This window comes from Ursus americanus, chromosome 12, assembly GCF_024610735.1.
Source record: "Ursus americanus isolate L20-20 chromosome 12, mUrsAme1.1.p, whole genome shotgun sequence".
NCBI lineage: Eukaryota > Metazoa > Chordata > Mammalia > Carnivora > Ursidae > Ursus > Ursus americanus.
Genome location: NC_142138.1, coordinates 70854813 through 70871239, shown reverse-complemented (window position 1 = coordinate 70871239; position 16427 = coordinate 70854813). Strand labels below are relative to the sequence as shown.

Sequence of the window (16427 nt, the reverse complement as noted above, 5' to 3'; positions counted from 1 at the left end):
TAAAAGCTTAAAATTCCATTCAACAAAATGAACCTCAAACACTTACCATACCAGAAAGCAAGGAGACTATGAAGACTACAGGGGTTGTGTCTAAGGGACAGGGCAAAAGACTGATATCTAGACTACAAAACTCTCAAAATTCAACAGTAAAAAACCAAAAATTTGAATTTGAAAATGGGCAAAACACATGAACAGACATTTCAGCAAAGAGGATATAAAGATGTCAAGGAGGCACGTGGAAAGATAATCAACATCATTAGCCATTAGGGAAATATGAATTGAAACCACATGATACCACTACACACCTGTCAGGATGGCTAAAATAGAAAATAGTGATAATACAAAATGTTGGCAAGTGTGTAAAGACTGGATCATTCCTACGTTGCTGGTGGAAACGTAAAATGGTATAGCCACTCTGGAAAACACTTTGGCAATTCCTCATAAAAACCAGACATGCGGGGGGGGGGGGGGAGCTAAGATGGCAGCAGAGTAGGAAGACCCCAGGCTTGCCTTGTCCCTTGAACACAACCAGATAACTATCAAGTCATTCTGAATACCCAAGAGATGGAACTGGGGCTGATAGAACAAACCACACGGCTAGAGAGACAGAAGAGGCCACATCGAGGACAAAGTAAGCAAAGTTACCTTAAAAGACAAACCTCAGGCTTGAGAAAAAAAAGAGAGAGAGAGAGATCAAACATGTTCTTCTATGACCCAGCAATTAACTTTGGGCATACATCCCAGAAAATTGAAAAACGTATGTTCACACAAAAACCTGTACACAGTTGTTCATAGCAGCTTTACTCATAATAACCCCAAACTGGAAACCATCCAAATGTCTGTCCATGGATAAATGGTTAAACTGCTATATCCATACCATGGACTATAATACTCGGCAATAAAGAGGAATTAACTATTGGTACACACAACAATCTGGATGGATCTCAAGGGAATTATGCTGAGTGGAAAAAAAAGCCAATCTCAAAAGGTTACATACAGTATGATTCAATTTATATAACATTCATGAAATAACAAAAGTATAGATTTGGAGGACTACTTGGGTAGTCCCTCCCCCTTCTCTAAAATAAATAAATAAAAATCTTTCTTTGAAAAAAGTATGGAATTGGAGAACAGATTAGTGGTTGCCAGGGCTTAGGGATGGGACTGGGCGGGGGGGGGGGGCTATAAAAGAGTACACATAGGGTCCTTGTCGTGATGAAACTGCTGTGTAGCTTGACTGTCATGATTGCTACACAAATCTCCAATACGATAAAAATTGTATGATAAATATACATACACATACACGTAAATGAGTGTATGTAAAGCCGGTGAAACCCGAGTAAATTTGGGGAGTTGCATCACTGTCAGGCAGTTTCCTGGTTCTGACATTGTGCTATGGTTATTCAAGGCTTACCGTCAGGACAAACCGGGTAAAGAGTACATGAGATCTCTGTGTATTATTTCTTGCAACTACATGTGAATCCACAATTATCTCAAAAGAAAAAAATAATACATAACTCAACTTGAAGGAGTTTCCCCTGGCCAAAGACAGAACAATTTGAGTTTCAAAAAGAACGATAATCGAAATAGATTGAAATATGCCAACTATGATAAAATCCAGGAGCTCATGAAAACACACAGAAAAACCCTAACTGATCACTTTCAAAAGATCCTAGAAAACTGTCTTGTTATTCTGAAAACTGGAGAACAAAGAGAAGGAATCGAGTATTTATCTTGATTTTCCTCAGGAACTTGCCTTGGGATAACCAAATAGTTGATGGGGAAAAGTTTTTTGTAGAATTTCAACTAGTACATTTAGAAGGAATGATAGAATTTTAATAACACTGATTTGTAACCTTTAGTGACACGTGGACCTAAGCAATGATCATAAGTGGCTGCTAAACCCGTTAAATGAAACACTAAAATGGAAGTTTATGATAGTTAGAGCTGACCGACAAAACCTGAACACACTAACCAATCTGCACCACAGGAAGAAAGATGACGAGCATTATGTGCCCCTCGAAGTATCCGTGGCAAAAAATCAAACTGAATCTGACCAAGTCTCTAGATCTCACTGTCAGTTTACAGGGAACACAGGAGACAGAAGAACAAGTTTTAAAAGTTTAAAAACACTACAAAGATACAATCATAAAAATGAAAAGTGTGGGAAACTCTATAGAGCAAATGACCTGTTTCCTCAAGGAATGAATTGAAAGAGAGAGGGTATAGATTAGAAAGATTTAAGAAACACATCAACCGAAACTAAATGCAACGCAATGTGTGGACCTTGATACTGATGTGAACATAACAGAACATAGCATTTTTTGAGAAAGGTGAAGAAATTTGTAGCTGTTCGATGATAAGAAGAAACTATGTTTTATTTTTTAGGTATGATAATGGCATTGGGACTATGTTTAAAAGAGTCCTTATTTTTTAGCCATAGTCAAGTATTTACATGAATACTTAATTATATACAGATGTACTGATACAATGAGTGTCTCCATTAAAATGACCTAGAGCAGATGAGTTGGAGAGTGGAGGGATGCAGATAAAACAAGATTGACGAGATGTTAATAATTCTTTTTTTTTTTTTAAAGATTTTATTTATTTATTCGACAGAGACAGAGACAGCCAGTGAGAGAGGGAACACAAGCAGGGGGAGTGGGAGAGGAAGAAGCAGGCTCATAGCGGAGGAGCCTGATGTGGGGCTCGATCCCATAACGCCGGGATCACGCCCTGAGCCGAAGGCAGACGCCCAACCGCTGTGCCACCCAGGCGCCCCGAGATGTTAATAATTCTTAAAGCAAGATGATAGGTATATGTATGCAGGGGATTATATTCTTCTTTCTACTTTTGTATGTTTGAAAATTTTTCATAATAAAAACTTTAAAAAAAGCTACTCACCTGTATCCTGGTCCTGGCTTCATCTCACTATTTCTGACCCTACACCACTGAAACAGACACTCCAAAGAGAGTCCCTTCTGTCCCAGATGCCACACCCACCTGCAGTATGTGACCCAATCTTCCCTAATCCCTGTCGTACCTACTCGGACAGGACCATCTCTGTTGTACGCACAAAGATCCCACCCCATACCCCAGCACCAGGCTAGAAGAGCATGAATGGCAAAACTGAGCTTACCATGTCAAAGTCTAGCGTATCATCTAGGGAGTCCTGCTAGCACCCTGGTCAGCTCCACGAGTTGGTTTATGACACCATCCGGAAAGTTCTAGAGAGTTTGCTGAGCTCAGGGACATCCCCAGAAAATCTGTAGCTCTGGTCCACCATGACAAAGGATTGACAGAGTACTGGAAGGTGTCCACCCATCATTGGTCCTTTTAGCATAGTTAGCCCTCCCACCCATTGCGACTGGGTAAGTCTTTAAGGACAACCTCAGGTAGTTGCATTTACCTCAGGGATTACTGAGGATCACTGTCCTTCCTGCGCCTTACAAGCATTTGATTGCCTGGCTCCATGTTCTAAATATCTGCTTCTTGCCATTCTCTGGCACACTATTAGAAGTCCCTCTCCTGACTTACTGATTTTAAGGCCTAGCAAACTCTCTGCTCGAAACACTACCTGATTCAGAGGAATATGTACTACATTATGTTAAGTAAACAAATTAAGTTGCAGAGTTATATATATATAAGAGAATAGTATAAAATCCCTATTTTCAAAAAAAAAATTGAACAAAAACTTCTAGTTAGGTGGACTTGTGTTTGTAAGAACATGGAAATGGGCATGGAGGATACTTACCAGAACATGTTGCCCCAAAAGGGTGAGGACTTTTTATGAAACGTATAAGCTGTTTCTAAAGCTAGCCTGGAAATGTAAATGTATAGTGTTCCAGTTATCTGCTGCTGTGTAACAAACCACCTCAAAACTTAGTGGCTTAAAGCAATGGCAACAGTTTTTGTTCACAAATCTGTAATTTGGACAGGGCTCTGAGGGAACTCTGTTCGGTGTCAGCTGGAGCAGCTTGAAGACTAGAGGCTAGAATCATCCGATGGCTCACTCACTCACATGCCCAGTGATTGAGGCTGGCTGTCATCGGCAACCTGGGCTGGGGCTATGACCTACACATGACCTTTCCATGTGGCTGCTTGGCCTCCTCACAACACGGTGGCTGGGTTCTAAGGGTGAGTGTCCTGAGAGAGAGAAAAGAGGAAACTGTATCATCTATTCTAACCTAGACTTAGAAGTCCACATCTTCTACCACATTCCATTCACGGAGATAGTTACAAAGACTTTCTGAGCTTCAAGGAGACAGGAAATAGATTCATCTCTTGATGAGGAAGGGGCAAAGTTCTGGAATAGTCTGTGAAACCAGAAATACTGTTGTGACCACATTTGGAAAATACGATTTTCTGTATGTAGAAACTAATAATGGCAAATGTTCAGCATCAGATATCAAAACATAATTACATTAATTAAAACAGTGTGGGATGGAGGAATAGACAAATAGAATGGACAGAAGAGCAGAAGGTCCAGAAACAGACCCAACTATAAAAGGAAACTTAGTATACGATAAAAGTATGAAAGAAAACAGCTATAATAAGAAGGAAATGAGGGGCACCTGGCTGGCTCAGTTGGTGGAGTGCGAGACTCTTGATCTCCAGGTTGTGAGTTTGAGTCCTACGTTGGGTGTACAGATTACTTTAAAAAAAAATCTTTTTTTTAAAAAAAAGAAGGAAATTATAAATATTTTGAAAAGACTGGCCAAGACAAAAAAAAAAGAAAAAGAAGAGAAAGAAAGAAAGAAAGAAAGAAAGAAAGAAAGAAAGAAAGAAAGAGAAAGAAAAAGGGGCGCCTGGGTGGCACAGTGGTTGGGCATCTGCCTTTGGCTCAGGGCGTGATCCCGGCAATCTGGGGTCGAGCCCCACATCAGGCTCCTCCGCTGGGAGCCTGCTTCTTCCTCTCCCACTCGCCCTGCTTGTGTTCCCTCTCTCGCTGGCTGTCTCTATCTCTGTCGAATAAATAAATAAAATCTTAAAAAAAAAAAAAAAAAAGAAAGAACGAACGAACCAGCCATCCATTTGGAAAACAAATTAGATCCTATGGAAGACATTGTTGTTGGCTGAACAACCATTCCTGAAACTCTTTTTCCTTGCTCACCAGAAGTAACTTACATCTTTAATTTTATGGTAATGATTCTATTACTTTTACTCTTTACCACATATGTATTTATCCATAAACAATATATTGTTCAGTTTTGCCTGCCATCAAATATTTGTAAATTGCATTGCACCGTATGTTTTCTTCTGTTTCCTCAGTTTCTAAAGTCCATCTGTGTAGACGCATGTAGCCCTACGACATCCCATCATATAAATATACCGCAACGTACCACTCTGCTACTGATGGACATTGGGGTTTCCAGTTTTTGCTAATGCAAACAGTGAGACTATAAGCCTTATTGCCTCTGTCTTTAGAGCATGTCTGTAGGAGTAGGATTGTTGAATCATAGAATATTCACATATTCAACACTATCAAGTGATTCCAAACTCTTTTCCAAAATTATAGCAAATTGCATCCCCACCAGCAGTGAGGGCTCCTGTTGGCTCACAGCCTGTCAGCTCTCAGCATTGCCAGACTTTGTAATTGTTTCCAATTTAGTGGGTATGAAATAGTATCTTATTGTGGTTTTAATTTGCACTTTCTTGATTACTATAGAGAGAGAACAACTTCATATTTTTGTGAGCCATTTCTGCTTCTTTTATGAAATTCCTGTTGATTTTCTCTGCCCATTTTTCTATTTGGGTGCTTATCTTTTCATTTGTAGAAGTCCCTTATGAATTCCAGATGATAATCCTTTGTCAATTATGTGTCTTGAAAATATCTTCCAGGGGCGCCTGGGTGGCTCAGTCTGCCTTCGGCCCAGGACGTGATCCCAGAGTCCTGGGATCGAGTCCCACATCAGGCTCCTCTGCTGGGAGCCTGCTTCTTCCTCTCCCAGTCCCCCTGCTTGTGTTCCTTCTCTCGCTGGCTGCCTCTCTCTCTGTCAAATAAATAAATAAAATCTTAAAAAAAAAAAAAGAAAAGAAAATATCTTCCAATTTGGAGCTTGATTTTACATTCTTTTCAGAGTGGTTTTTAAAATAAATTTAGGTTTTTAATATTAATTATCTAAATTTATCAATATTGTCTTTTATAGTTTGCTTTCTTGTGTTTAAAAATTCACTCCCAATAGCAGAAGGCATTGTGTCCAGAGCATATTCTGAATCCAGAGAGCCTAGTTTCAGATCTTGGCTCCCTCACTTACTGTGTAACACTGGGCAAATTATTAACCTCTTAGTGCCTTAGTCTTCTCATCTGTATAATAGGGATAATCACAGCACCTATCTGATAGAGTTGCTATGAGATAAAGTGGCAACATATGTGAGGCCCTTAGAAAAATCCTCAGCACATATTAAGCTCTAGATAAATACTTGCTGTTATTGTGGTGATGCTTATCAGATCATTTTTATTGTTACTTCTCAGGGCAAGGAACATTATACCTTATTCAGCGCTGTATCCCCTGCTTTTAACACAGTGCTTGGCATAAGTGAATACTTGCCTGTTTTTCTCCGTCTTAAGCCTTTCCCCCCATGCAACCTCACCTTCTTATAGTGCTGTCAAAATAATCTCCCTTACACAGCTATGATACTTTTTCTCCCTTTACTGAAGTTTCCATTTATTCCCTGGCACCTGCAAATTCCTAAGCCAGCATAATTTACCCCAATCTCTTTTTCTAATCAAAGTGCCCTATATCTCCCTTCATAAAACAGTGGTGGTTGGGGGTATCTTTCCATCAGTCTATACCCATATTTGTATATGAGTATTTTCAAGTATGTATACACATAGTCTAGGTCAGTGCTCGAGAGAATGGGCTCTGAAGGCAGACTGCCTGTCTTTGGATCCTGACTCCAGCACTTACTACATATATAACTGCGGCCAAGTCCCTTCACTTCTCCGAATCTCAGTTTCTTTGCCTGTAAAACAGAGACAGTAACTACCTACTTCAAAGAGCTGCCATGAGCATTAAATGAGGTGTTTATCATTTGGGATGGTGTCTAGCACACAGTAAACACCAATAAATTTTTGCTGTTATTAGAAAACCTTCTTGTGAGTATATCCTTATTCCCCCAAACTCTGCAATTCCTTGGGTTCTCCAGTACCCACAGAAGAGAGTAGTAGGTTATTGCAGGCTGTAAAGGGCAAATCAAAGGTGACTCGATCAGACAGTATTGCTGTCCTCTTTACAAAAGTACACCGATGATGAGACTAGAGAATGTTTTAAAAGTCGTACTGCGAATATGTTTTCAGTGTAACATACCTGTTGTGCAAAACAAAATACATCCATGCAAAAGAATGTTAACCTACAGTCCCTGACCTCTGAAATTAGATGCGAAACTTGGTCTGCATGTGCATTTTTCATGGCAGAGGGTTCACTGCTTTCGTTTGATTCATGACCTAAAATAATTCTTAACGAAAAGGTTTAAGAACCCATGACCTATACAATACAATGTTCTCTGAGAGTAGAGAGTTCCTGTGGGCATCCAGCACCCCCTGGGGGTGTCAGTCAAAATTCCAAGGTTCGCTGAGTGCCGAACTACGGGGATGCAGAGACCTTAGCAACTCTTCGTAAGGAAATAAAGTACCCACGGGAAATCCAGGAACGCTTGGCATTTTAACTAAATGCGGTACAGCTGCGGAGGTGTCGAGGCCTCCATCCATCAGAGAGGAATGTACGCCTGTGTTTGCAGATTTGTTGTGGAGTGCCTGTATGCTGTTGAGGGCGGGGGGACGGGGGGGGGTGCTCAACTTGTTTCTCATCAAAAGGAGGGTATGTGAGCTTACAGCGAACCTCCATCACTACTACCCATTATTTTCTAGCTTTTTTTTTTTTTTTTTTTTTTAGTCATCCATTGATTCTTTTCTTCCAGTAGCTCTGACGATCGAAGGCAAAACTGAAACCCGGAAGGAGGGGGCAAAGGAAAAGTAAGCTCCAAAGGGAACCCAGCGCCTGGTCTTTCGTCCTGCGGTCCCTTTAAGAGAAGAACCTCTTGGGACCGGCAGTCCCAACCGACCCCAGTTTTAACCGAAACCTAACCCGGACTTCCCCCTCTTCACTCAAATAAGACCAACTTTGGATTTTCCCTCTCCTATTGACCAATCAGAATCTGTTACCAGGCAGACTTAAGCTGCCGCCGGTGCGAGCACGGCGCCTTCTGTCTCCGGGTGGTAGCAACGACCAATGAGAGAGCAGGTCGTCCGAGTATCTAGGCAGATCGGGACTGTTCCAGCCATTCAGAAAAAAGAAAATAAAGCAACGCACGAGCCCGCTGGGCCAGGACCGTGGGGCTGGGCTGAAGTGAAGGTGGCTACGAGGTAGTTTCTCTTTCTCCCTTACCTTTATTGTTGCTTGTGTTGGAAGGCGACTGTTCAAAGGTAGGGAGGGGGCAGTATGAGTTGGGAGGAGAGCAGAAAAAGATTTTGGCTGTATTTTCAACAGCTCCTTCACCCATGTGCACGTGCCCGGAATCTGGGACCCCGTTCCCCCAACCGGGTTTCCTACGCCCAGCCCAGGAGTTCGCCACCCTGAAACCCCCACCTTGCAGCAACGCGGGATTGAATGCAGGGGGAAGGGAGGGGGTGCGCCTCAGGATGGGAGGTTGAGGGAGATGACGTAGGGACTGGCGACGTGGGGAGGGGGAGCCGCGGGGGAAGCCGTGGTGAGATTAAGTAATGAGAACTTGGGCCCAGTGTTTTCCAAGGCTGGAAGGGCAGAATATGTCCGTATCCTTTCTGACCTCCCAGGAAAATTCAGGGGTGAGGAGTAGCTTAGAGAATTGGAGAACTTTGTTTTGTGGTTGTTATTGTTTTTTTAAGGGGATGAGGGCAGTTCGGGGCAGAGGCACAGATGGACATGTCTAACGTCGATTCCCAGTCCCTCTATCTCTTCCTTTACGGTTTTCCACATTGAGGAGACTGCAGAAAGGTGGGGCAGATAGAATGGAGATGGCAAAGATCTCTTTGGGTATATGCGGGCCTGGAGAAGTAATGGGATAATTTCTAATTTTTGGAGAAGGCAAGTGGTGAAAAAAAAGACCACTGAGGAAATTCAGAGGCTTTCTTTCTGTTTTTCTGTGTTTTGGGGTAAGGAGATGAGGAGTGTCCCGGGGCCTCCAGGGGAAGGGAGGTTAAATCTTTATGCCTGGTCTCCTCTCAACTCTAGCCCTCATGCCGGGATGGCAGAAGATGAACCGGATGCTAAGAGCCCGAAGACTGGGGGAAGGGCCCCCTCAGGTAGCGCTGAGGCGGGAGAACCCACCACCCTTCTTCAGAGGCTCCGAGGTACCATTTCGTAAGTACTCATCACCACGTCCAAACCTTGCTCCAGGACTGTAGCCCTTCACTGCCTCTCCCTGAGCAAGTGCATCTGAGCATGGGGAGCAGTTGCTGGGCACCTGTGAAGCATCTCATCCCTCTTCCTCTCCCTAACAATAAGACACCAGAGAAAAGCTTGTGTGTGACCTCCAGCTTTCTCCTCTTCTCCGCAGCAAGGCCGTGCAGAACAAAGTCGAGGGAATCCTGGTAAGTATTTTTGGGAAGAGGGCAATAGAGAGGTGGAGTTGGTGCGGGATGAGGACGATGAAGCTATGCATGGCTGAAAGGTTCATGTGGCAGAGGCAGTGTTGTCTTCTCTGTCAGAAGATAATTGGCTTTGCAACTTGTGCCAGTTTGACCTTGGGCATCTTACTTCCTCTCTCTGTGACCTGTTGTATAGACGCTCAGTAGGAATATCAAAGCCGATCTCCTGCGCTACCCCTCTCAGCACGGTAGCTACAAGGGCACTCCTTAGAGCACAGTGAACACCTAGCCCCAAGTCATTTCTAGGGTCCTTTTCGGTCTGACAGTCTCTAAGGCAGCTAGACTTTTGGGGAAGGATCAGAAGATCCTATCTTGCTGACTGGATTAAGAAGTTGTGGTCCGTATATACAATGGAATATTACTCAGCTATCAGAAAGAATGAGTTCTCAACATTTGCTGCAACATGGACGGCACTGGAGGAGATAATGCTAAGTGAAATAAGTCAAGCAGAGAAAGACAATTATCATTAGGTTTCTCTCATCTATGGAACATAAGAACTAGGATGATCGGTAGGGGAAGAAAGGGATAAAGAAAGGGGGGGTAATCAGAAGGGGGAATGAAACATGAGAGACTATGGACTATGAGAAACAAACTGAGGGCCTCAGAGGGGAGGGGGGTGGGGGAATGGGATAGGCTGGTGATGGGTAGTAAGGAGGGCACATATTGCATGGTGCACTGGGTGTTATACACAACTAATGAATCATCGAGCCTTACATCGGAAACCGGGGATGTACTGTATGGTGGCTAACATAATATAATAAAAAATCATTAAAAAAAAAAAGAAGATCCTATCTTGGGTCTTTCTTGGCCTTATTTTTTCTCCTGCCTCTCTCTTCCTCCCTACCTCAGCAAGATGTACAGAAATTCTCAGACAACGACAAGCTATATCTCTACCTTCAGCTCCCCTCAGGGCCCAGTACTGGAGACAAAAGGTAGGTGGGTGCTAGAGTTTCAGATATCAGAGGTTCTGGTTCTTAAAGGAGGGCTCTGTGGGATGGAGCTGGGGAAATAGGAATACCCATAACAGCTGTCCTTGAGGAGAAGAATCGTCCCGGTTCTGCCCTGGTTCACCAGGAAAAGGTGGGTTCTGGGTGAAGTGATTTGGTGCAGTACTGCCAAAGTGGTCTGGCTAGAACCACAACTGTTAGGATCTTAGTAAGGCTTGTCCCTTTTACTTCTCTTGCAGCTCAGAGCCAAGTACACTCAGCAATGAGGAGTACATGTATGCCTACAGGTGGATCCGCAACCACCTAGAAGAGCATACTGACACCTGTTTGCCAAAGCAAAGTGTTTATGATGCCTATCGGTGGGTGAATGGGGCCGGGGCAGGGGGTGTGGGTTGGTGGGCATAGAATTACCCCCTCATCCCTGGAGAGCTCCCTGCCTTGATAGAGCCTGACTTCTTAAAGGGTTTCCCAGACGTGATGCCAGGGACCCTCCAAATCTAACCATGACCTCCTTCTCTGAGTGTCTTCCCACTCTGCCCCCCACACACTCAGGAAGTATTGTGAGAGCCTCGCCTGTTGCCGCCCACTCAGCACAGCCAACTTCGGCAAAATCATCAGAGAGATCTTCCCTGACATCAAGGCCCGAAGGCTTGGCGGTCGGGGCCAATCCAAATATCCTTGAATGGAGAGATTGGGGTTGGAGGACCCGGGGAGGAAAACTTAGGGTGTGGAGGGCCGGGAGTGGAAACAGCTTAACCTTCCCACGGGCTTGGAGCTCCCCACTGTTGGCTGCTCTTTAACTCGCCTCAGATATTGCTACAGTGGCATACGACGGAAGACCTTGGTATCTATGCCACCCTTGCCTGGACTTGACCTGAAGGGCTCCGACAGTGTAAGTAACGACCAACCCTCCGATTGCACTCTTCTCCCCAAGGCGGAGGGCTGACATAGCCTAGGTCATTCTGCACATAGCTTCTAGGTATCCTATATACCTAGGATACCTATATACCTATCCTATATACCATATCCATATAGGATATGCCCTTCTCCCTACCCTGTGGCTCAGGCAGAGGATGAAGAGAATTTGTGGGTTTCTGGGATGAGTTACTCCCATCTCCAGTCTGATCTTAACTATGGCTGACATTGGTATCTGAGAGGGGCCAAGGGTTCTTTAGTTTGGAGTGTGATTGGGCATGTTCTTCCCCACTGTAGCCAGAAATGGGCCCAGAAGTAACCCCAGCACCTCGGGATGAGTTGGTGGAGGCGGCCTGTGCTCTGACCTGTGACTGGGCAGAACGAATCCTGAAACGGTCCTTCAGCTCCATTGTTGAGGTCGCCCGCTTCCTGCTACAGCAGCACCTCATCTCTGCTCGATCGGCCCATGCCCACGTGCTCAAGGCGATGGGGCTTGCTGGTGGGTGGAGACTCTCTCATGTCCTAAGAAACTCTCAGCCACTTTCAACTTCATAGGCCCTCCCCCTACTAGGACAGAGACACCGTGCGTGTGTCTTCTATTCCTAGTGACCCTTGTAGGACATTAGGACATGCCTTAGACCACCTCTTCCCCCTTCTCCACCAGTCAGTCAGTCAGAGTCACCTCACTTGGCCATTGTTCCCTCCTCACCCTCGCCTTATTACCTTTTCCGGCACCTCTACAGAAGACGATGAACGTGGCCCTCGGGAGCGGTCATCTAAATCCAAGAATGGTGTAGAGAGCCTAGAAGGTGGAGTCCATAAGAAACCAGAGAGACCAGCCCAGGTAAGGAAGTCGATGCCCCTGACCTAGCTGCCCTGGGCTGGAGGCTAAGTATCCCCTTTCCCATATTTTCTCACCCTCCTGTGTCTGTGTTTGCTCTGATGTCTAGTCTTCCCACTTACTGTGTCCTCTCTTTACCTTTTAGCCTCCTAAGGAGCTGGAACCCCGGGCTGGGGCTGGCCCCCCTGCACGTGGCGAGCGGAAGAAAAGTGTAGTGGAGAGCCCAGCCCCAGCAGCCAATAACCCACAGGTTAATGCCCTGGTGGCCCGGCTGCCTCTGCTCCTTCCCCGGGCCCCTCGCTCACTTATTCCACCAATCCGAGTCTCTCCACCCATCCTGGCCCCCAAGCTTTCTTCAGGCCTGAAAGTGGCTACACTGCCTCTGCCCAGTAGGGCTGGGGGACCCCAGGCAGCTGTGCCCATCATTAACATGATCTTACCAACCGTTCCTGCTTTGCCTGGACCTGGACCCGGACCCGGACCCGGACCCGGGCCTGGGCAAGCCCTGCCTGGGGCACTCACTCAGCTGCAAGGCACAGAGAACAGGGAAGTAGGCATAGGTGGTGACCCGGGACCCCATGACAAGGGTGTCAAGAGGACAGCTGAAGTACCTGTGAGTGAGGCCATTGGGCAGGATCCACCTGCTAAAGCAGCAAAGCAGGATATAGAGGATACAGGAAGTGATGCCAAAAGAAAACGGGGGCGCCCTCGAAAAAAATCGGGTGGAAGTAAGGAAAGGACCTCTCCCCCTGACAAGTCAGCAGTTGCCATGGACTCTGCCCAGTCCCCAAGGTTACCACGGGAGACATGGGCCTCTGGAGGGGAAAGCAACTCAGCTGGAGGGTCCGGGAGGCCAGGGCCAGTGGGAGAGGCTGAGAAGGGGATGGTGCTTGCCCAGGGTCAGGAAGATGGCGCTGTTTCCAGGGGAGGAAGGGGCCCCAGTTCCCGGCATGCCAAAGAAGCAGAAGATAAAATTCCTCTGGTCACCTCAAAAGTGAGTGTCATCAAGGGCAGTAGAAGCCAAAAGGAAGCTCTTCATTTGGTAAAGGGAGAGGCAGACACCGCAGCGCAGGGTAATAAAGACTTAAAGGGGCACATGCTTCACAATTCCTTATCCCACGAGGGGAAAGACCCCAGCGCCACACCCCCATGATAGGTATGTGGGGAAGAGCGTTTATATCCGCATCAACTCTGCCTGCCTAGTAGAGGCCCCTCTGCACTTGCTTCTCGTTTGGCTCTTCTTTTCCTGAGGGAATTCGTTCTCATGCACAGACAGCTGAGGCACCCTGTCTTACACAGTGTCTGGCTCCTGCCTCTGACCATTCCAGCTTGATACCCTTGGCTAAAGCCATTGATAGATCTGTCATGACTGTCCTACCAGGATCTCTGTGCTCTCCTATGGGAAGATAGGGATGGACTAAGTATGATGAATGTACAGGCTAGGAATCTTTTGGTTTTAAATCGTAAAACTAACTCAAACTGGCTTAAAAATAGACTTACTGGCTCACGTAACTGGAAAGTCCAGAGGTAGTACTGGCTCCAGGAAAAGCTGATGCCATGGCTCAGTGTGTCTCTAAATACCTGATTGATTTCTCCCCTGCTGCTACCTTCTGTAGGATCATCTGAAACCTGGGCCACCTAGTGGCTGCCAGAACTCCTGGGGGTATACATTTTCTCGTTTATATCCAACCAGAAGTGGGGGGGGGGCATCTTTGCACCAGGCATCCTAGCAAAGCCTAAGATGGACTCTTTGATTAGGCCAGCCTGGGTCACATGCCAATCCCTAACCAATCACTGTGGCCAGAAGGATGGTGTATGCTAATTTACTCTTTCTACATCAGGGAAAGGCTGTGATCAGCCTCCTTAGAATCACATAGGTCTCCAATTGGGAACTGATGCCGGCAGTTCCTGGGGAGGCAGCTGACACCTGGCCAATACCAGGAAGTACTTGTGGTTTTAGCTTGCTAGGTTGGGATAAGCTACACCTGTTTCCTTTTTCCCTCACCATCTTGCATTTTCCTTACTGCAGCTATAACCTCTTTCCTCTTGTAGGCTCAGAAGGAATGAGAAGGAAGACACTCTCCTTTAGGGACTATCTCTTTTGTCTCATTTAGATGACAATCCCTACATTTCAGAGATGGAGATCCTTCCCTTTCTTGTTTCTGAATGTTAGTTTTCTCCTCATTCTGCTTCCCTATCCCCGACCCTACTGCCACTTTCACCAAGTGGAGTGAAAGATTTACTTCCTAGTCATTTTATTAAATCCATTCTGTATCCACCAGGTGTCAGTCTCTTGTCATACATGTGTCAGGATTTCAGCCAGGATTGTGGGTCTAGGCTAGGTGTATGGCAGGAGGTAGCTTTGCACATCAGCCAGCACCAGTAAGAAGGGAACCCAGACGTTATCCTTCAAAAAGCAGTAAACCAACCAATATTTACTGAGGACCTACGTCGTCTTCTGCATAAGGGTAGCTTCTGTCAGGGAATCTTGGTTCTACCCAGGAAACAGATTTTCTTTCAGGGAGACTTCACTCATTTGTTTCCACCAGATTTTTTAAAATTATAATATGTAATATTTGGTATCTATAAAGAATATATTTAACATGAATAAATTATGAAACATAATATTAAATGAACACCTTTGACCCATCACCCAACTTATACATTAAAACATTAGAAATACCATTGAGTTTCTTGTGTTCCTATCCATTCCTATCCCAGTGCCTCTCCCTAGAGGTGACCACTGTCCTTAATTTTGTGTTTATTAGTTGCCTGCCATAAACACACACACACGTGTGTGTGTATCTATTTAACCATTATGTATGATATTCTTTAAAAATTATCATTCAATTTTGTTTTTAGCTTTACAAAAATTTTGTGCTCTAATAGTCCCCTGAAGTTTGCCTTTTTTCACTTAACATTATTTCTAAGATTCATCTATGTTGTAAGTAGCTGTAATTCGTTCATTTTCACCTGTGTGATATTCCATCAAGTACATAAACCATGAGTTATTTATGCATTCACCTATTAATGGACATTTGGGTTGTTTCCAATTTTTTGCTATTGCAAACAATGCTGCTAAGAACATTCTTGTAACTGTTAGTGCCTTTTTTGAAGTAAGATTTTTAAAAAGGTTTCTAAGATGGTTCATTTGGTCTATACACCCTCTGAGTTGGGGACTGTTCCCTCTTTTCTTGTTCTTTTTTTTTAAAGATTTTATTTATTTATTCGACAGAGATAGAGACAGCCAGTGAGAGAGGGAACACAAGCAGGGGGAGTGGGAGAGGAAGAAGCAGGCTCATAGCGGAGGAGCCTGATGTGGGGCTCGATCCCACAACGCCGGGATCACGCCCTGAGCCGAAGGCAGACGCTTAACCGCTGTGCCACCCAGGCGCCCCCCTCTTTTCTTATTCTTTGGAACATTTGACATTAGATTGAAATGAGCTGTCCCTTGACAGTTTGGTAAAACTCAGCTGTCGAACCATCTTTGCCTGGCATTGCTTTTTGGGAAAAATTTTAACCCTCGATTCAATTTCTTTAATAATTATAGGCTGTCTGGACTTTCTATTTCTTTTTGAGTCAATTTAGGTTAAGAGTTTTTCTAGGATTTTGTGCATTTCATGTCTTTTTTTTTTTAATGAAATTTTTCTTTTTTTCTTTTTTTTTTTTTTTTTTTGCCTCTGCTCTCTGGGTAGTCATGTCCGTATTTTCTTTTCTTTTCCTTTAAGACTTTTATTTATTTATTTGACAGACAGAGAGACAGCCAGCGAGAGGGAACACAGCAGGGGGAGTGGGAGAGGAAGAAGCAGGCTCCCAGCGGAGGAGCCCGGCGTAGGGCTCCATCGCAGAATGCCAGGATCACGCCCTGAGCCAAAGGCAGATGCTTAACAACTGAGCCACCCAGGCGCCCCAGTCATGTCCTTCTTTTCATTTCTACTGTTTACTTTTACCTTCTTATTTCCTCCTCATCAATTGCACCAGAAATGTGTTATTTTATTTGTCTATGTTCAGCTACTACTTTGGGCTTTGTCAATCTTCTCCCTTATGTATTGTTCTCCATTTCATTAATTATGGATATTATCTATAATATTTCCTT

The 16427-nt window shown here is 44.7% G+C and overlaps 1 protein-coding gene across 4 annotated transcripts; it reads left to right on the top strand.

The window, feature by feature from the left end:
- Positions 1-8201: 8201 nt before the first annotated feature.
- Positions 8202-15016, top strand: RFX5 (regulatory factor X5). Of its 4 annotated transcripts, XM_087866285.1 has the most exons (11): positions 8214-8365; positions 9213-9341; positions 9538-9571; positions 10478-10560; positions 10815-10934; positions 11128-11251; positions 11390-11467; positions 11788-11989; positions 12234-12334; positions 12477-12581; positions 14384-15016. In XM_087866285.1, the coding sequence occupies exons 1-11, from the start codon at positions 8232-8234 to the stop codon at positions 14396-14398; spliced, it is 1125 nt and encodes a 374-aa protein (XP_087722411.1). In that variant the 5' UTR covers positions 8214-8231; the 3' UTR covers positions 14399-15016. The 4 variants fall into 4 exon arrangements, with proteins under 4 accessions (XP_087722408.1, XP_087722411.1, XP_087722409.1 ...); XM_087866282.1 differs by having other exon boundaries at positions 8202-8365; positions 12477-15016; XM_087866283.1 differs by having other exon boundaries at positions 8355-8425; positions 12477-15016.
- Positions 15017-16427: the final 1411 nt, after the last annotated feature.

What these genes read in the sequence shown, in the direction of transcription:
- RFX5 (XM_087866282.1), top strand. Translation starts at nt 8,232, where the DNA reads ATGAGAGAGCAGGTCGTCCGAGTATCTAGGCAGATCGGGACTGTTCCA. An exon ending in AGTGTTTATGATGCCTATCG is followed by an intron (nt 10,935 to 11,127) that starts GTGGGTGAATGG and finishes CCACACACTCAG; the next exon opens with GAAGTATTGTGAGAGCCTCG. An exon ending in ACCTGAAGGGCTCCGACAGT is followed by an intron (nt 11,468 to 11,787) that starts GTAAGTAACGAC and finishes TCCCCACTGTAG; the next exon opens with CCAGAAATGGGCCCAGAAGT.